This window comes from Eleginops maclovinus, chromosome 6 (genome assembly GCF_036324505.1).
Source record: "Eleginops maclovinus isolate JMC-PN-2008 ecotype Puerto Natales chromosome 6, JC_Emac_rtc_rv5, whole genome shotgun sequence".
NCBI classification, from domain to species: Eukaryota; Metazoa; Chordata; class Actinopteri; order Perciformes; family Eleginopidae; genus Eleginops; species Eleginops maclovinus.
Window position 1 is genome coordinate 20937994 of NC_086354.1, and position 21048 is coordinate 20959041.

Sequence of the window (21048 nt, forward strand, 5' to 3'; positions counted from 1 at the left end):
TCTTGGCAGAGCAGAAATGTACAGTATAGTGTTGCGTTTTGAGAGCGCGGTTCAGTCGGCTCACACCCCGACTAGTTGACTGGATTGAAAACATGGCTGCGGCCGAACGTGCAGCAAATTTACGGAAGTGAGGTATGTGTAATTCTTGAGCTACAAACGCTATTTAGAAGTGTGCCTGCAGTTCGCTGCTTGTATTACAACAAATGACAAAACCTTAATTGATTAACCCTCCAAAAATGTCTATGACCGGCATTGTTGGCAGTACACAAATACATCGGCAAAGTTATGCGCGGAACAATCAGCTAGCCTGGCTAGCTTCTACTCGGCTGCAGCAGCTAGCCGTGGTTAGCTGCTAACTGGTTACTAACTACCGTTATAGCACTGCTGTTAATCAAGCCGCTTCTGTCGGTGTGTGAACTGTAAACCTCGGTGAAATACAATGTTAGTAGGGAACCCTCCATTGGTTTGTGTGTCATTGGTGGACTTAAAGACTGTATCAGTTTTCGGGCTAGTTTAGCTAGCATGTTAGTGTCGCTCTCTCAGGGGCTAACAAACCGCCACGATTCTTCGCTGCACGATGCAGTTTGTGGGATAACTAGCGGAGGAAACGTTAGCCAACTCGGCTAACTAGTCGTTCGTGAGAAGAACAAAACAGGCTTTTATACTGTTGTGTACTTGTGACTTGGTTGTCACTGGAAGCGTGTTGGATATTATGTGTATTTCACGGGTGCAACAGTCTGCAGTTTGGTGTCTCAAGCGTTAATGTGTTATATTTAGCCCTGGGAGAGCTAACGGTAAATTAGTTAGCTATGGTTAGCCAGTTAAAGAGACGCTAACGTCCAGGTCCAGCAACGCTCGCTTGGAAGTTGGTGTTTGCTAACATGTAGCCTGCTCTCCAGCTTCATGAACTGACAGTTTTAGTTTTTTATCCCGAACTTAAACCTGCTGCAAACTAGTGTTAACCCAACCGGCGGCACATGCAGCTTCAGCGGTGTCTAGTCTCCAGATAAACAGCATTAAACTTTTTAGACATTAATCTCTCGGCAGCTGATGAGCTGGGATGTTGTGATTTGAGCTTTTCTGTTTGGTATGTAAACCAACAACACTTCTTGGATTTGTTGTTGCCAAAAGGCCCTGTGGAAGTGTTGAACTACAGGTCAGCAACCGGTCCAACTAAACGGTAAACCGGCTCAAAGCTTGCTTCTCTTCCTAAAAGCAATTTCTCACCCTAAACTCAAGTGTTAGCTTAGCCGCTTCTCCAACAATAGTGTTCACACTGAGTTAGTAAAGTGTGTGTTGTGTGTTTACTTGTGTGTAACTAGGTTTTACAGCCATACAATGTAAGTGAAACCAATGTTTTTGATACAAAATGACCCTTCTGTAAGTCGTGGTCTTGTCATGATAATAGTAATCAGCACGTGTTAATATAACTTCACCCAGCACGCGCTTTAGTCAAATACAGGAAGTGGTTTGATTGAGAATTACAATCACACATGGGTACTGTCTGAGTAGCTGCACCCTCTAACAAATATTCAGGCAATGACACCTTCAACATTAATGGTTAAACTGGTCCCTATGAGCATAAGCTGTTCTTGTCAGGATCCGTAGCTATACATGGAAAAGTATGTATATATTCACTCAATGTGACCTAGGTTTTTTGGCCCTCTCAATGTACATTTATAGAAATAAACACAAGGAAAATAAAGCTGGGCAAAAGCTAAACAATACACATTGGCTACTATGCACAAATACAACTACGCTTAAATCATGTATTAATAAGCAAAGACAGTGACATTTGTAATCAAGTTATTGTGTTAAGACTAATGAACTTGCCCTTTCTGCAAATATTTGAGAGTATCATTGTTATTCTATTGGATTTTGGGATGGAAATTAAAAAATCAGTAACAGGAACAAGGATTTTTTATGTTCTAAGATCCAAAACAACCCTGTTAAAAGTAATTTATTCCTATGACTAAAACCCTTCCTAAGAAGCTGTGGTCACATACAAAAGAGAGGATGTTATGTTGATACCTACACTGGGGGCGTGCAATACATGGCATGTGCTAAATACTTATTAATAGATAGTGACTGTGGACTTTAATTCCTACTGTAAGGTGTTTTAATTGTGTCTATATATGTTTATCGTCTACTGTGTCGAACTAAACACAAAATATACACACAAAGGACCTTTCTGTTTGTATCAGTAGCTCTCCACCGTCACATACCCACCACCAGCAGTAAAGTGAAAACACAAGTCAAATGCTGCTCTGTGGTCTTAAGCAGTTATTCACAACCTTTTCGGCATTTGACCCCTATAAAACAAAGCAATGTCTGTCTGTGACCTCTTGTCTGACACTATGGCCTTATTTTTAACATGATTTATGAGCAGTGTACCCAAAACAATGCTCTGTGTATTTCTTTATTTGTATTTGAATAACATTTTAGGGGTGAAAAGAGTTCAAACCTGTTTATAACACCGCTGTGACTCATGATTTGACGCTGTTTCACGATAGCCAATAATACCATATAGAAACAGGCATTTTATAACTCTTTATTTAATGACATGTCTGACACAACGCCTCATTTTTTAAAATTCCTTTGAGCCGACTCTACAGGTAGTTGGATTTAAGTAATAACCTGCTTTCTTTTCCATTGATTCATCAGCGCAAAGCTTATCGTGACGTTTCCGACAGGCACCTGAAGGCAGCATTAGTTGTTTATTAATGGCTTTGTCAGCTGTGAAAACAATGTGTTGATTATAGTGAAAAGGAGGTGCGAGCAAATGTTCGATAAAGCCAAAAGGTAACCCCCTGATCATTCAATAGTAGTGATTCGTTTTCTGGTTTTTGACAGCAGGTCAGATGAGCAGACTTAATTACTTTTGTCGATTTTGAGTCTAAGGGTGAGTCCTCAGTCTGACTGAATCCCCCCCCCCCCCCCCCTTTCTGTTTTTCTTTCTCTCTCTTATTTTATGCATGGACAAATCTCATTAGCTTTCTCAGCTGGAGTCCTTAGCGGAGTGTGAGTAATTTGTGCATGTGGTAGTGCTTGTTCCAGGTGACTATTATGTTTTCCCCCTGAAGGAAAATCATATAAATGTGTTGTTGTGTTACCTTAGCACAGTGTAGGAGGGGAGCAATTTCCCCAGGAATAGCAACACGGTGTTTTTAAAAAAGAAAGCTCTGTTTTGACAGGGCCACAGATTAATGTATTGAAATGAATATAAATAAGCACCACGTCCACATTGTTAATTGCTGTAATCTATTCTCTCTCTGTGTCATTTTCTGCAAAAGGACACCAAGTGAGATCATATTCCACTGAGTCACTTTATAATGACCTTTACCATGTTACATTTTTTTATTGTCATCTGTTGTTTGATTCATTGTTTTTTCTCGAGGATATTTGTGGCGAGTTGTTTTTCGCTCGAGCAAATACATACTTCATGAATACCATTAGCAGAGCCCATCAGTGATCTGTAGCTACTCAGGAGGAATATATATGAAGCAGAATTGTGTATTTTAAAGTCCTTGAGCTTGAGGATTGCAGTCTCACGCTGGGGAGGTGTTTATTCAATCTCTTCTTGAAGCAGAAAACAATATTTGACGTGATGTCTCCACTGACAGCAGGGGGAAGGGTGTTGTTACAGAACAGTGGAGAAGACTCCTGTCAGAGCATTTGGGATTAGCTCTGGGGAGTAACAAAGCACGGGGTGGAGGTTACTACCAACCTTTGACCTGGGACATGAGCTGAGGGTAGCTTTACCTTCAGTTCTGGAATATTTGGTATGCATCTTTGAAAGGACAGTTGTTGCAGCGACTGATTTGCAATGGCTAAGCTAGTGATGGCATAATTCTTAAGAGCAGGGGTTTGTTAGAAAATGTGTTTTTTTCAGTGGATATACGCATTATTTTTCAGTAATTGAAACAGCCTTGGCTCCCAGAGTGCCCTCCTAATTTGTAATGAGATAGCTACAGCAGTTTTTAGTCACAATATATTAGTTTTGATACATTGATTTTCATCTGCCTCACCTTTATGCCATGGACAGAATCAACGTAATCAGAAACTATATACGCTTATAACAAGCTAAGGGAATTAAGTTTGCCTCAATAACAACTGTGTTTTAGCTGTGAGAAATGTGCAGTTATATTGAATTGTTTTTGCTTGAAGGCTACCTAGTATTTGTGGACAGATTATTTGGTATACGATACATTATTCAGATTTGAATACCCATTAATGCATGGAAGCATTATGTTTGTATTTTTCCTGTTTACACTGTAAGCCACAGCATGTTTGTCCAAATGCACAGAAAAGCACTTCATCCGTGGAATACCTCAGGCGAATCACAAAGCATGTTTGGTAAATCTTTGTTGTGCCTTTATTTGTGTCAGAGGTTTAGAATATGACAATCAACTTCCTGTGGTTATCCAAACTCTAAGCCTGTAAAGCCGTGTGTAGGATTGTTGTTGGAGCTTTTCAATTTTTGCACATTTTGATAAATCGTGGAAGGATGGCAGCCTGTTGGTCCTCTGGCACACCTGTTATTCAGAGATAAACAGTCTGCAGTGTGAGATGACAAACCTGTGTCTGCAGTGTTATCTCTGCTGAATTGGGTGTAAGCATTACAGTGTCGCTTCTGTGTCAGAAATCAGTCAACCATTATCTGTTCTGTGTGTGACAGAACACACAGTTACCTCTGCTGGGAGGAAATAAATATGCCTTCAATAATACATTCACACATTCGATTTCAGTGCAAGCAGTTTACCCTTTTTTATATATGTCATCTGCTTGACAGCTTTAGGGGCTTTTCCTTGTTAAAATGCTTGCTGCGCAGCAGTCACCTTTATCTCCGGCGTTACCAAGCACATACAGATGAGATTCAAGCTGTGACATTTGTGAAATTAAAGGAGGCTGTGATTGGTGATGGAGGCTAAATGGAAGATCTGAGATTTTATAAGTATTATCTTGCAGGCCTTTTTTTCTTTTTTGTATTGCATGGGTGATGGACAGGAAATTGTGAAAGAGGGGTACTAAATTCAACAAAGGGACGTGGCCTGTGCGTTAAGGTCTCACCTGTAGGACACCTGCTCTAAGTGTGCTGCCAAAGTGTTACTTGGTTATTAGTTTAATAAAGGTTATAGCAGAACAAACGGTTAGTCACCATTGCATTCATACACTGATGTACTGATAAATATACATGCCACTGTATATGGTAATGGAATCATAATTACTGTAAGAGGGCACACACACAATCCATTTCTTTTAGCACTAATGCAAACATTTATCAACCCACTGATAGATCAACAATGTCACAACATCTATCCAGTCAATCTGTGTTTGGGGCACTGTCTGTAACCATTCTTTTTACACTTTCCTTGCTTGCTGCTTATGGGTATTCCTCTTCACCAGTATATGAGCTGCAATATTTCCCAAATAGATGCTAGAGAAAGAACGGTCAATTCCAGCACCAAAAGAATGAGATCTGTCTTTATTGCCTGATGTTTTGTCTTCCTCTTTCATTTTCTTCTGTACGGCCCTGTGGTAAGACATCTAGTTTTTCCCGTGGACACAAGGTGTTGCTTAGCTACAATGACAGCATAAATCAATACCCTTGGTGTGAGCTGAGCAATGACCCATGCCGTATTTAACAAAGGCCTACTGGTGAACGCTTTTGTTGGAAACACTCAGGATACCATTCATGAATTCATTTTTAGCATGCGTAGCGTGAGGCACCAATCAAACTTCTAGTTGTTGCAAAGGTAGTTTCATGATGTAATAATTCAGTGATATTTTTGACCTAATGTAATGCATGCATCTGTTTGTTTTGTAGGTGCCCACATTCTGCTGCAGAAGAGAGAGCACCAGGATGAGGAGACTGTAGGCACCCGCCGTAGTATGGCCGCGTCCCGTTCCTCGCGTGTCACAAGGTCGTCAGTGGGGCTCAATGGATTGGATGAGAACTTTTGTGGTCGAACCCTCAGGAACCGCAGCATCGCCCAGCCGGAGGAGACCTCGGTTTCTCCGCTGCCAAGGGCCCGCTCGCCCAAGAAGAAGCAGGAGTCCAAGCAGGAGTCCAAGCAGGAGTCCAAGCAGGAGTCCAAGCAGGAGTCCAAGCAGGAGTCCAAGCAGGAGTCCAAGCAGGAGTCCAAGCAGGAGTCCAAGCAGGACGGCAAGCAAGAGTCCAAACAGGACACCAAACAAGATGTTAAGCAGGACGCTAAACAGGACTCAAAGCAGGACACCAAGCACGATACCAAGCAGGACCCTCAGCAGGATGGCCAGCAGCAGGCCTCGTTGCAGGAAAAGGTGACTGACTCGAACGCTGCTCCGGCTGAGGTGGAGCAATGGACCAGTTCCAGGAAGCGGAGTGTGTCCTGTTTAGAGAAAGACATTAGTCCTGAGAAGTCGGAGAACTGTGATAGAGGGAAGGGCTCGCGGGATGCCTGTTCTCAAATCAAAAGGGCCAAGCGGTGTTCCCGCTCTGCAGAGTCTCAGGGACACGACGAGGACCCTGAGCCTCTGAAACCCGACAGTCCAGTGTCTGTCCCGGAGCCTGGCAAGGACAACAGTTGTGAGGATTTCCCCAGCCAAACCTCTTCTCCTGCTTCACCTGTCCTCAGTAAAGAGGGAGATGAGCCGACGGGGGGGAAGGTGGAGGATGGTCTCGAGGAGTGTGATGGGGCAACTCGGCCCCCAAATGCTCACAAGGCCTCGAATGGACTTAAGGAGAATAAAGCAGAGGAACCCAGCACGCTCACTGGAGAGCCTGGTGCGAACCCACCCTCTGCCCCCAACACCCCGTTGCTGCTTAACGGCAGTCAGACGACGGCTCCCTCACCCCCTCACCCCGCTGTGCCTTGTCGAAACTCTGTCCCTCTGCAGATAGAGGTCTCCGGCTCAGGGGAGTCGCCAGCCTCACCTGCGCCGACTTTTGTCCCCGAGGACCCTGTCCCCGAGTTGATAGTGGCTAAGGAGCAGGAGGTGGAGGAGGTGGAGGTGGACGTGGTAGGCGAACCGTTGTGTGTCTCCCACGAGGAGCAGGTGATCGAGACTGAGCACGACACCAACGGCCGGCCGCTGACACCACTGCAGGAAGCCCCCGCCTCCACCTCTTCCACTAACACCCACATGAACAGTAGTCCAATCAACAACAACAACAGCAACTCAGGAGAAACTACACCCCCTCTAGCAACAACCCCCTCCCCCACAGAGCCCGGGTACACCCCCTCAGTATCCAGCACGCCCCCCTCCTTCACAGAGCTCTATGAACACAGATACACCCTGCGGACTTCACCCAGGAGGGCCGCCACCGGTGGCAAAGCCTCCTCCTCCAAGCTCAGCTCTCCTCCACGAGACAATGGTCCCATGAGGGAAGAGGGGGAGGTGGTTGTGGAGCTGCAGGAGGAGGACTGTCCTATGGTGGAGGAACCTGCTCCTTCAGACGTTGTGGTCCCCTCCTGTGAAGGGCCGGTCTCCACGGCTGAGGACAGTGTGGCCGTAGTGGGCAAAGAGGAGGACCAAAGCAGGGAGGTGACGAGGAGCCAGCCTGCAGAGGAGGAGGATGAAGAGGAGGAGCCAGACGTGTATTACTTTGAATCGGACCACCTGGCTCTTAAACACAACAAAGAGTATGTAGGAGCCCCCCCTGGGGAGTATGCTCTCTCCTCCTCGTCTCTCTCACATGTTGGACTGGGTTCTGTGCTCGCTGTGTTACTCCTCTCTCTGGCTCTGAATGAACCGGAGTCCATCTGAGCTGAGGAGGATTTGGTTTTGTTAAAAATGTGTTTTAGAAGTAATGAATCTAAACCTCAAGTCTTTTTTAGGGAGGCAGTTTCATTGTTTCCAAAACCTTTACTATGCTTGTGGTTATTATTTAGGTATTTGTTATTAGAAGTAGATTCTTCTGAACCACCCCCCAGGATGAACATGGTTAGGTTCTATATCCTACATTTATATAACATTTAAGAGATGAAACCTTAAAAGTTCTTATTCCACAAGAAATAAGCAAACATTAGAGAATACAGTTACTCTTTCCTTCCCCCCGGATTTCATTTATCTCCGGTTGTTGACGCTGTTGTACTTCTTAAGAATCATTTATTTTTCTTGACCTACAGCTACAGAAGTTCAAATGAGAAGTCATTTTAGAAATCAATATTGAATGAAATGAAATGAAAGCTGAATTTCCTCCTTGTGGGAATAAATGAAGGTTCATCTTCAAAAACGAATGAGAGGAAGCATCACATAGAAGTGTTTTAAGGTTGTTGCGCATGCACGAGTATCAGCGAGGATCTATCTTTAGCTCCTGTTTTGTTCAGGTTTGACATGTTTTAAGCGTTTAATTTCCACCTTCTATCGAGAGCTGTGATTGTGTGAATTTGCTGCCAGTTGCCCACTTTCCATATCCTACTGAGATTGGATTTAAAAATGACTCTGCTGAGTGCCTCCGATCTGCCGGCTCGCAGTCAGAGGAGTCATTTCACAGGAAAGGGTATCTCGCTGTAGGGTTTGTTCCTCTGTGTATTGTCAGTTGTCAGGATGGGATGTTCGTGATGCTGGACAGGTCCCACGCTGCGCTCATTCAGGCCCTTCTAACCACTGTGGCATGTCAGCCGGTTCATGATGCGTCTTCAGAGGAGGGGGGGGGTGGCGGCTGGTTGGTGCTTGGAGACATCGGCAGCTGAGGTCCGTTTGTCTTTGACACCCGTATTGGTCAATGTTTTAAATTTGGAGACTGGCTTCAAGTAAGATTTCACTGCTCTCCGATTCCAAGTTTCTGTGACATGCCAAGTTTTACTTTCTGCTGAGCGAGGAGTATCTGAAGGCTCTGATCAATGCAGTAAGAACTCATTTTTAAGGGAGCATGACTATGCATTTTAGGGTTTGCTGAATATGGAGAATTGACACGGACATGATTGATGTGTATACAGAACATTCTTTATTTTCATTGTGCAGTTTTATCCATTTGGACACAGTTCTTTCAACCTATACCATGTAAATATTCTAAAAGCAACCCTTCATTATCAGGCTTTGACAAGCTACTACTTTATTCCTGCCCGCTTTTTATCTGGCACCCTGTGTGTGTCAGTGGTGTTCGGGCCCAGCAGGTGGCAATGGTACACCAGGTTTGTACCCGGACACCTGGCAGGAGTCTGAGAAGCTGGGCCAAGTCCTCCTCATTTCCTGTAAACAGATTAATACACACACAGATTGTCTGTTCATCTGAGGAAGTCTGCATGCGTGCTGTTTTCTTTTGCAGAGATCTTACGTTAGACTCAGAGTCGCTGTAGTACAGGAAATGTGCAGCAGTGGCTGCAGGGACAGATCTACAGCTCGCTTTAAAGCACAGCGCTCAGTGATGCAGAACAAGGTCAGCAGAGCTTCACCCAGAGCTCAAGGGGGTGGTGTGTGTTACTAATAAAGGGATATGAGGTTAAGCACTGGTGACCTGCTTGAATGTTTCTTACAGGATGTTCAAACCACAGCAGCTGTGGAATAAATTGTCCTGTGCATTGATTTTCATTCATGTCCTGTTAGGGGGGGGGGGATTGATCCGCTCTGCCTCACTGAGCACTTGCATTAGGTTATAGCCATGTAGTAAACTGTCACATTCCTGTCCGTTCCTCCTGCTCTGCGCACAGTGGAGGCCCTCCGCGTCAGTCGCACACTTAGTCACTGACAGCTCAGTTTGCAGCTCTTCTGTGGCCCCGGAGGGTGTGAGTGGAAAGGTCAGACTTGTACAGCGTGGACGGCTCCTCAAGCACCACAAAAGCCAGTGTTTGTCATGCAAAGGTTTCGCTGTTGCTATGAAAACTGAGTGAGGCGCTCCGTTACCGAGCAGAGTTGCAGTGGTTTAAGTGCATTTTCTCCTCCCCTTGAACTTTCATTTACCCTCTGCAGTTTCAATAGATTGGTTTCTGTGTTGATTTTTCGTAGCCGGTTTGAGACACATATTTCTTTGCAAACTCAATGCCTTTTTAAATGTGTATTTTGCAAAATAAGTGGAAAGGACTGGAGACTTTAATTTCTGGTGCAATGATTTAAAGCTACTGTATCATCATTTTGGTTAGATTTTTGTGGCTTCTGTGCACAGTTAGCAGTGTTTCCACGAGCTGCACTGCCGGCATAAAGATGCTGATGTTGTGTAGCCATCAAGAATATATTATATAGTGATGTCAAACCACATCCCACAATTTATTTTACAAATAGAATAGAATATGAATCAAAAAAAGGCCAATTAAGAATCAGTTTTGACTCCTTTCAAATCTGCAAATTCTCTCCGTCTGTTGAAAGACTTACCAAGGTTGACTTTTCTTTTGTTTCGTGATTCTTTACTTTTCTTTCTCTCTTTGCTAATCCTGCCCCGGTTTCAACCATAGCCACAAAAAAACGTCAAAAATAAAATTCTGGATAACGTTCTCCCTGCACAGCTTGGCCTGTGAAAGTGTAAACACATGCTTCCTCTGGTCAGTGTCCCAGAGATGGTTTATTCTTAATTTAGCTGGGAATCAGGTTTTGGAACATTAGAAATAACTACGTACAAACAGACTTCTTGCCGATGGACTCGTTTGCATATATAGGTCATTTACAGGCGTGTTAAATGGGGACTTCTTTTACCTCCAGTTAAACCTTCTTGTAGCAGCCTTTCGCCCTCAGCTCCCTGATTGAATTATGCATTGTCTGGGCTCTGAAACTTTGATGCGCTGCAGCGGTGCGAGTGTCAGGGTGAATAATGTCAGCCCTCCCTCCCACTGTTGTCTAACCGGGCTCTCCTGCGTGTCAGTTACCAGAGGCTGCTGCAGACCATCGGGGTCCTCGAGGCCCAACGAACGCAGGCCATCCTGGACCTGGAGACGTTGGCGCGGCAACAGAGGGAGGCGCTGGCCGATCCCATCAGCTTTGTGGAGCAGCTGCAGAAACGGGTAACAGAAGAGCAAAGATTGTCCTTGAATAGCTTTTATACGAGTTATTTTAAGTGCTCCACCTGTACGAACTAATGCATCCAATACATAACGTCTACTTACCGGTGGCTGTAATATTATAAATAACCAAGAGTAATTTAGTGCTACATCTAGGTTATTGTGTATTCACTCACGTCTTTCTTAAGTGTCTCCTAAGACCTTGTTCTTGAGGTTTTTGCCTGAGGGATACCTGGCTGCTGGAAACGCTGCTTGAATAAATATCTGGGAGCTTCTTGTAATTCAGTGTGCAGACCACTTCTCCAGTGTATGACTCAGATTGTGTTCTGCACCTGTTCACAAACGAGGCAGGATGTGCACCTTTCTTTCTACTTGAGATATTTCTGAAAGCTTATAAATAAAATATTACGGCAAATGAATTCATACATGTGTGCAGTCATGTAAATGCAAACCGTGAATACAATCAGAACACCTGCTGCACGTGTTTGAGCCAGGACCTGCTTAAATGGTATTGTCACTCATTAGCATATGGTCATTTGTTTGCAGAGTGTGCATACAAACAAAAGAAAATCACGTCTTGAGATGATGTGGTGACACGCTCAGTATAAAGATGGAGGCCAGCAACCAAGTCTGTTGAATATAGATTTAGAAATCACTATTTATTTTAACAAATCTGGAAAATGAAAAACGAGCAATGCCTGGAGTTTTCCGTAAAGTAGAAAAATGTCCCAAAACTTTTCCTCACTCGTTTGTTTCTCATACATTGTCACATATCCAACCTCGATGCAGTAAAGTCTAAGCAGTTAAGCCGTTTTATTATTTTATTTGTAAATGGATTATAACCCCCCCACTTCTTGCGTCCCTCAGGTTAATTTGGGCTTGCCGCGTCCTCAGCGAGTCGTGCAGCTCCCTGACATCGGATGGGAGCAGTACACCTCAGGCCTCAGCGACTTTGAGAGAGAGTTCTGCGACAAGAAACGCAAAACCAGGCGGCTAAAGCTGGTCTTTGACCAAGGCATGTTCACACTGCATATGCTTTGTCTGTGTGTTTGCAGTTTTTACCCCTTTTATGATCAAAATAAACAACATAAAGATTATTTTCACTCTTATAAAAATACTGATTCTGCTCTTCTCCTCCGCTCAGGTTTGCCTGACCGACCAAAAAGTCCAGTAGAGCCCAAGAAGGAAGGCGAGTCGTCCACCATGTACTCCTCTCTGCCCACTAGTGACGCTCTGGAGAACAGCAGGCAAGCGCAGGTATGGCTCTGCTGAAATAACCTGCACACACACACTCACACACACTTTGCTGCGGTGATCGTCTCCCAGTGTACCATTAGTGGAGACGCTGCTACATCCGTTCTATCTATAGCCGGTGAGTCACCGATCTCCTGTAGGTTGGCCTACAAATCATCTTGTTGTTACCTCATTACATGCCGAGGCTTCCTCCAGCCTCCTCTCCCCCATTCTCACCCGTCGGGAGAGTTAAGCATGCAGCACATGTGAGCACAAAAGATGGTATCTATGGAAACATGAGGAGCCCGCCTCCCCCACACCTCCGTATAGGCAGTCAGGTTTTTACTTTTGACTGATTGTTGGGATTAGCCGGCGCCAAGCTCTGAGCAAACAGCTGGATTCCTTTTCTTGAACGGCCTGTTTGTGTTGGGCCGGCACATTTGCATTCTCCAGGGCTACACTCTGAAATCTCCCAGGATTGTGTTTGTCAGTCACAAGTGTTACTGTTTTTCTTTCCGCGTTTTCTTTCCCAATGACGCATCTCCAGTCTCATCTGACAGCTGGGCTTTGTGTGTCAAACTGACGGATCTCTTTTAAACGGCGCAGTGCCCATTATTCTGGGTTTTTAACATGGCTGTCACTCATGTTTCCTGACAGTTGATCAGGGGGAGGATCTCTCAGCCGAACAAGTCTGACACGTTCAACCAGCTGTGGACGGTGGAGGAGCAGGTAGGTGTTCGACGCTGCACCGTGTTGGATCATTTCAGCATGCACGCTGAGAGGCATGCACAATCTAACATGCAAGACGTCACACTACAACTTTCTTATTAAATAAAAACTTTCTAGAACTTATCCGGTGTTTCCCATTAACTGCTTACAGTCTTTGTAGACCTGCTGTACTTTGTTTATTTGGCCTTTTTAAGGATCCTCCTTTTATTTTTACATCGCAATGTGGAAACATCCTAGAAATAAATAAGAATTTCCATATCAGGTTATTTCAATATCGTGCTTCCCTGCTATATTTTAGGGATCCTTTTTAAACATGTTTTATGTATTTCTCAGATATTATAATATTGTTTTCAAAAACCTGTTTCTCACAAAATAATCAATTAATAATAATAATAATAATAATAATAATAATAATAATACATTTCATTTATACAGCACCTTTCAAACAAAGATACAAATAAAATAAAAACCTAACACAACTAAATATAAAGAATTAAATGAACTCGAAACCTTATAAAACAATGGCAAAAAATCAAAGTCAAAGGTAAAACAGAGTAGGACAACCTGATAAAACAAAGAGTTGAACAAAAAAAGCTGTACAAAATAAATAGAATCAAATAAAGGTCATTCTCACAAAGTGCACAGAGTTTACAGCCCTGATCTCCTCAGGCAGGTCACTCCAAAGTCCAGTCACTATCAAACATACATTTTTGTGATAGAATCTTATTAAATAGTTGAAACACTAAGGTAGCCATGCATTCATTATCATTCATGCATCAATAACATTGTCTTGTTTTTAACTGTTGTGTTGTATATTTTGCTAGAAAAAATTGGAGCAGCTCCTCGTTAAGTTCCCTCCCGAAGAAGTGGAGTCGAGACGGTGGCAGAAGATCGCTGACGAGCTCGGCAATCGAACAGCCAAACAGGTGACAGAGAGAGAGAGAGAGAGAGAGAGAGATTGGACGGAAGAAAGCATGCTTTGATTAATGGTCATTAGCTGCTTTGAGTTGTTAACACACTTACAAATGATATTTAAAATGACCTACACCTGTGTCCTTGCGTTTTATTCGACACTGATAAATCTGTGTGCCTCTACTAGGGAACCAGACTGTTACATTGCATGGCCTGTACACTGTGCTAAAAGGCAGGGACCCCCTGCCAGCAGCAGGATCATACACTTGTGTGACCTCAATTACTTGAAGCAGCTGTTCCTCGGTTGGAAATCATTAACACAGCCATGTTCCTTTTAAAACATTCCAGGTGGCGAGTAGGGTTCAAAAGTACTTCATCAAACTGACAAAAGCTGGGATCCCCGTGCCTGGGAGGACACCCAACCTGTGCATGTACACTAAGAAGGTATTTGAAGGTCATTTATTTACTAAACCCTTTACCAAGTTACTAATGGTATTAAAATGCTTTCTTTTGAACGTAAAAGGGACATTTTATCACTTCTCTCCAGTGCTATTTATCAGGATTGTTGTTTTGTGAGTTAATGAGTGTTATAGAGAGGCTGTGAAGTAGTTTAAAAAAAAAAGATAAGTTGCTGTTTAGTTTTTGAGGCATTTTCTGTGATGTTTTGGGCACCGTAATCCCATTGTTTTTGAGAAAAGGCAGACTCCACAGCCAATATCTCCCAGAAATGTCAGCTATAACTCATGAGGTTTAAATATAAACTAAGGGCATCGCGTCTTTATTTCATATTTAAGTCTGGATACTTTTGCCACACAAGATGTATCAATCAATATGGCCCTACTTTAAAACATGTGGAAAGTATGTATTATTTGTAGTGGTTGCTATTTTATTGGATAAATGAAATATCAGAACATGTTTAAAGGAACTGTTTGAAGCTGCTTGCTCCTTTTAACTCCACCTGTTCATCCCTCAGGCGTCCAGCAAGAGGCAGCACCACCTCAACAAGCACCTGTACCGGCCCTCCACCTTCCTCACCTCCTACGAGCCTCCGGTCTACATGGATGAAGAAGACGAGCGCGCAGCGTATTACAGCAGCGTGCAGGACGCCTCGGCTGATGACTCGGTCAGTGGCATCACACTAAACACTCGTACTTAAACGTTCTTGTTCTGCACAAATCCAACTCCTATTTACCGGTCCCAGGAGACCATCTTGAAACCGATCTCCTGTCTTGTCCGTGTCACTGATCACCGAGCAGACTTGCTACTTAATCAAGCTCATCACAAGCTCACAGCCCCTCCTCTCCTCCGCTGTGTCCCCTAGAGCTTAAATCAACATACACTCAGTCCAAAACTCACTTATTCAGTCTAGCTTTCAATCTCTAATCAACCCCCCCCCCAGATATTTTACTCTGCACTTTAATTAGGAAAAGCGCTGACACAGATTTCAGGATGTCTCACAGGGAAGAATAATGAATGAGAATTTAGCAATAGAACAAAAGTATCCTCAAATATTCACAAAACACTGTGTAATATTTTCTGTTATCTGAAAGGTGTGCTCTCTCCTCATTGTGGTCTGGTTTTTCCACCAGTTTTGTCCTTTTCATATACACAGCATCTACAGTGTAGTTATAGCAATGGAAATATGGAGTCCTGTATATCATCCCCTGCCAATTTAGTTAGTGTACCCACTTACAAAGAAATGAACAGTCTGTCATTTTTATGGTAGGTTTATTTTCACAGAGACAGAATATCAAAAACAAAATCCAGAAATGTACATTTAAAAAAAAGATATAAAGGAATGTGCATTTAAATGGGGGAAATAAGTATTTGATCACCTTGCAAAACATGCCTTAGTTCTTGGTGGAGAAAGCCTTGTTGGACAGCACAGAGGTCAGATGTTTCTTGTAGTTGGTCACCATGTTAGTGCACATCTCAGGAGGGATTTTGGTCCACTCCTCTCTGCAGATTCTCTCAAAATCCTTAAGGTTTGGAGGCTGATGTTTGGCAACTGGAAGCTTCAGCTCCCTCCAAAGATGTTCTATGGGATTGAGGTCTTGAGACTGGCTAGGCCCCTCCATCACATAAATGGGCTTCTTATTTTAGCCACCCCTTAGTTGCTTTGGCCGTATGTTTTGGGTCATTGTCGTGCTGGAAGACCTATCCATGTCCCATTTTCAGTGTCCTGGCTGAGGGAAAGAGGTTATCAGTGAGTTTATGCTCACAGAGATATATATGACTAACTCTAACTGGACTTTCAAACGTATGTGAATCAATAAACTATACTATAGCTGTGACCTGCACGATAAAGAGAGGGTAAAGCTGCATGCCATGTCTACAGGAAGCTTGTTTTATACCTGACAAGTCTATTTAAATCCATTTAAGGCCAAGAAGCTGCACACAGTCACCTTCACAGACTGTTCGCTCTTTATCTTAAACACCTTTTGTTGAAATAAGGCATTTGATCATGAGCGCCTGTGACTTTCCCCCTACTTTAATCACTGCTGCGTGTTCTGTATAAAACGGCTAAATCAGCAGGGGGTCGCCCCAGCCGTTTCCATTTGAACTGTTGCTCCTGACGCTCGCCGTTACCTAAGAGCTGACATTTCCCTTCTCCATCCTTTGATGGCAGCAACCTTTAAGTGAAACTGGGTCGCTGCGCCCCGCTGACAACACATGCCGCCATCTCCACCAGCGCATTAACAAAACCTCCGACACCGCCCGCATGAAGTGGAGTCACAAAGGTGCTGCCGGCGTGGGCTGCAATCATTTCGCCCCTCACAAGGCTGTCCTTTGCTTTGGCCCAGTCTGCAGGAAGAAATGAAAGTTTGCTTCTGCACATTCTCACAGAGACATTTCCTTTCAAGACCTGGGCGTGCAACTTGCATAAAATAAAATGTTGCTGAAGCGGAGCAGTCATCATGTCTCTTTGTCTCTGTATGTGCATATGAATGTGTGTTTGTTCTTCCTCCCTCACGCTCAGGATGAAGAGGCTATACCTGTGGAGTTGAGAAACTTGCCGGAGTACAAAGAGCTTTTGGAGCTGAAGCGACTGAAAAAACAGACGCTGCAGGAGATCCACGAGGACAAGGCCGGGATGCTGCACGTAGGATTCAAGGTGAAGACTTTGCACCAATCTGTACACACACCCCCAACTTTACACATATTACTACATATAATATACCAGCTCCATGCATGAGAGGTGAGGACACCCTGAGTCAGAGGAGAGGTGAGACCTGTTATTTGGTCAGTGACAGTGTCCAGTCAACTATACAGTTATTCTCACATTTCTAAACAAGGTACAGTGTGTTTTAAAAATGACAGAATCAGCCCTATAGTTACTCTATTCTTTAATGGACTATATATCCCACAATGCAACACACAACAGAAATAGAGGAAGCTTTGAACTCGTAGAAAACAGAGGAAACGGTTACATTATTAATACTTTATATTATAGGACTACTGTAGTATTTCTTTATCCAAATCACTACTTTATCCATGGCGTGGTAACATACAGTCAAGACATTCAAATGTTATCGTCCTGAAAAATCAGTGTCTGCTGATCCCTGTTATGGAGTTATACATACACTGTTATATTAAGAAGCATAGAGAAGTTGATGCTGTTCTGAAGATGTGTTTGTTTTGTGCAGTGTGACGTCTGCGGCATGGATCCCATCCAGGGAGTTAGGTGGCACTGTCAAGACTGTCCGCAGGACAACTCGGTCGACTTCTGCTCCAACTGCTCCGACTGGTGAGATGTTCCTCCTCAGCCGAGAGAGAGAAACACCCTCATTAACAGCTAGCATTTAGAATGGGACAAAACGACAATGTACCCCTAGAAGAGAGATGTTTTCATGGTTTAAACTGTGGTTACTTTGCCTTTTTTAATATATATGTGCAACGTTGTAAGTGTGTATGCGATGGCTTGTTATGGAACAAGGGATATTTGGTCAGTAATGAACTTCTCTGGATTAGCCATAAACAGAAAGCATCTGGTACGGCTCATTTAAGCTGACATGGATCCATTCAAATGAGTTCGATCTAGTCCTTAGGATTGGCCGGCAGAATCCCTAAGGTATCATATTATATTTGGAAGTATACTATATTTTAAAGAGGTATAGATGGAAAATATGTCCGTTGAATTCACAGCCCATTGGAGGTCAGGTTTAGCTGCTGTCTTTTCTTCGGGGGATCTTTAAACTGTTTTACTGCTCGTCTTTCAGTTTGTTCAAGACGGAGACCCACAAGCCGAACCACCAACTGGAGCCGGTGCAGCATCCGGACACGTTTCTGGACCGGGACTACTGCCTGCCGCAGAGCACGGGCTACAATTACCTGGACCCAAACTACTTTCCAGCCAACAGATGACAGGGCCGGCGGCGCCTCTCGCTCCAGAGTCTCTCCACGTATCCCACAGGCCTCTCTGTGCACGGCTCCATCCTACAAGTGAAGAACACCGCTTAACCCGCGGCCAGCAGGCAGGCGGGGGGGCCTCAAAGTAGACCCCAGTGCTGCTGCTGGTGAGAGGGGGGGGGACTGTTGGCAAACTGGCCTCCCTGACTCCAGCAAAGGGCGGCCATGTTGGATCCTGCTCCTCCTCAGCCAGGTTCATCAGTGGATCTGTGATTAGAAACACTATTTTTAAAAACACAAAAACAAGAAGGCACACCGACATTCCCGAGCTCTGTGACTCCAGGAGGGCTTCCCCCCCCTCACCCCTCACCCCCCTCCAGTATACCTCCCTGTGCTGCTCCCAAACTGGAGACCAGTCTGATGGAGACGTGTGGTCTCAGCGGACTGTGAAGATACACCACGGTTATTTGTACGTGTGTGTGTGTGTGTGTGGTCGCCTTGTTATGCAAGAGTGAAAAATGTCCTAGCTAGGTTTCCGTAGATTGAGTATTTATGAGTCGCAGCGGGAGGAGTCGCTGCGAGAGGAGTGACGCAGAGGCGGGTTTGTTTATGGCCGCAGACTGTATAAAGTTCTGCCGATACACACCACGCTCTGCTCACACACACACACACACACACACACACACACACACACACACACACACACACATACATATACACACACACACACACACACACACACACACACACATACACACACACACACCTACCTGTATGTGTTAAACAGACTGGAGCCATCCCTACCACTGTCACACAATGCTGCTCTCACTCTTCACACACACACACACACACACACACACATTTTCATCTGGATTTCTTTTCTGCTCTCTCTCCACTAAAACACGTCAAACGGGAAGCACTACAGCACGGAGAGCAAATGTTTCTGAAGGCAGGCGACCGGAACCTTTCTGTTTTTATTTTTATTTCTCCCCCCCACCCCAATGTGTGCCGTTGTTGATCATGTTGAGTGTAAAAGTAAATGGTGAAAAGTAGCCAGCGATAGTTGCTGTGTGCCATTTTTTAAAAACAATATCTTTTTGTTTTTGGGGAGGAATTCCACCTCTGACCCACAGCTCCTCCCTTCCTGCGTGGCACCACCAACCCACATCGTCCTCCATTATCGATCCAGTCTTCATGCCTCTAGATCTTCTTTAATTTCTGCAGTCCACTTTAAAAAGGTCCATTTAAAAGATTGTATTTTTATTAATCTATTTAAAAAAAAAAGCATTGAGGTAGTGGTTGGAGCCTCCACAGTGGAACAGCCCACACAGTTTTATACACATAGATTTTGTTGTGCTTGAGTAGACACCATTTTGTATGGTTTTCGTCTCCTTTCCCTCACCCCTGCCCCCCCCCCCCCTCTCTGCCCCGCTTCAATATCTGTGTATAACAGTCTGTTCTTATGTATAAAAAATAATAATGTAAAAAAAAATGCTAGAGGAGAACCGTGGAAATAAAAGTATGTGAAAATAGTGTTTCTACACCTGTGGTTCCTGGGTTCTTATTGCTGGCTCTGCATCTGGTTTGGTAGTTCAGAGGTGTAACGATTATTCAAGGACTCGAATAGTAAAGAAACGTATCAGAAAATCTCTGGATCCTCCTTCCCTGTGAGGATTTGCGTCAGTTTTATGAAATGATTGTCTAAATATCTGGTTTTAGACTGATTTGTTGGAACAAACAAGACTTTTTAAGATATCCATTTTTCACTTTTTGCTTACACGTTTTTTTTATAGACCAATGATCAATTAGGAAATCAGCAGATTAATTCAATTGTGACTGATCTTTAATTGTTACCTTTCAGAATTTGATGATTTATCGAGGTTGAATCAGTTTTTACTTTAGAATATCAATGCATTAGAGCTTTAGACTTCATCATTAAACGTAAAGGCTCAGCTTTAAAAGGCAAAGTCTCAGATCTGATTGTAAAACAAATGTATTGTAATCCAACTAACAGACCAAGATCCAAAGATACTCCTTATACACGTTACAGATGTTTGAGAAGCTGGAATCAACACATGCTAGTTTCTAGATGCAAATGTCTATTAAAACTTTCTTTCCACAAGAGATTAAATAAATAAGCCGAGGTGGGAGAAGTACTCAGATCTTGTACTTGAGTAAAGTACCAGAGTGTAGGAATACTCTGTCACAGTAAAAGTATTCAAAATGTTCCTCCAGTGAAAGTAGAAAGTACTCTCCTCTAAATGTACTTAAAGTAGCGACAGTAAAAGTAGTCATTGTCTGATTGGTCCATTTCAGAATAATATCTCTGATATGTTTTATAATGATTGATCATTAAAGTGTTCTCAGAGCTGGTAAAGGTGCAGCTAGTTTGAATGGCTTTGTATACTGCAGGGTAGCTGCTGATTTACTCCAGGTGAACTAAAGTCTGATTTAAGGGCTGATTATATTTACCATCATTAATCCTAATCTGTAAAGTATTTGTAGTGTAGTAAAAGTACACCATTTACCTCTGAACTGTAGTGGAGTAGAAGAACAAAGTAGCATAAAATAGTACAAGTATGTCAATTGTACTTAAGTACAGTACTTGAGTAACTCTAATTAGTTACTTCTAACCTCTGGTGTTTAGTAGACAAAACCAGAGCGCTGGATGAACCAAGACTTCATAATTTACGCTTTTCAGGGACTTAAAAAGAACTAAAAAGCCTGTGATAAATTCTTAAATATTTCAAGTAACTTAAATATGTGAAAACTCCTACTCAGATAGTACATGTTTTTTGATCTCATGCACCTATCAGTAACACTTTTGTTTAAAGATGTATCCCCAGAAAACAACAAATACAGGGAAAACCTATTCCTTTCAGGAGCTGATAATCACCTTGAAGCATAGCGA

At 43.4% G+C, this 21048-nt stretch overlaps 1 protein-coding gene across 1 annotated transcript; it reads left to right on the forward strand.

Annotated features, from left to right (window-relative positions):
* The first annotated feature begins 66 nt into the window (after positions 1-66).
* On the forward strand, positions 67-19669 carry zzz3 (zinc finger, ZZ-type containing 3). Its single transcript, XM_063886712.1, has 12 exons — positions 67-132; positions 5828-7625; positions 10778-10916; positions 11781-11928; positions 12058-12170; positions 12804-12875; positions 13700-13801; positions 14136-14231; positions 14761-14910; positions 16768-16902; positions 17435-17535; positions 18008-19669. The coding sequence occupies exons 2-12, from the start codon at positions 5893-5895 to the stop codon at positions 18150-18152; spliced, it is 2934 nt and encodes a 977-aa protein (XP_063742782.1). The 5' UTR covers positions 67-132; positions 5828-5892; the 3' UTR covers positions 18153-19669.
* The last annotated feature ends 1379 nt before the right edge of the window (positions 19670-21048 follow it).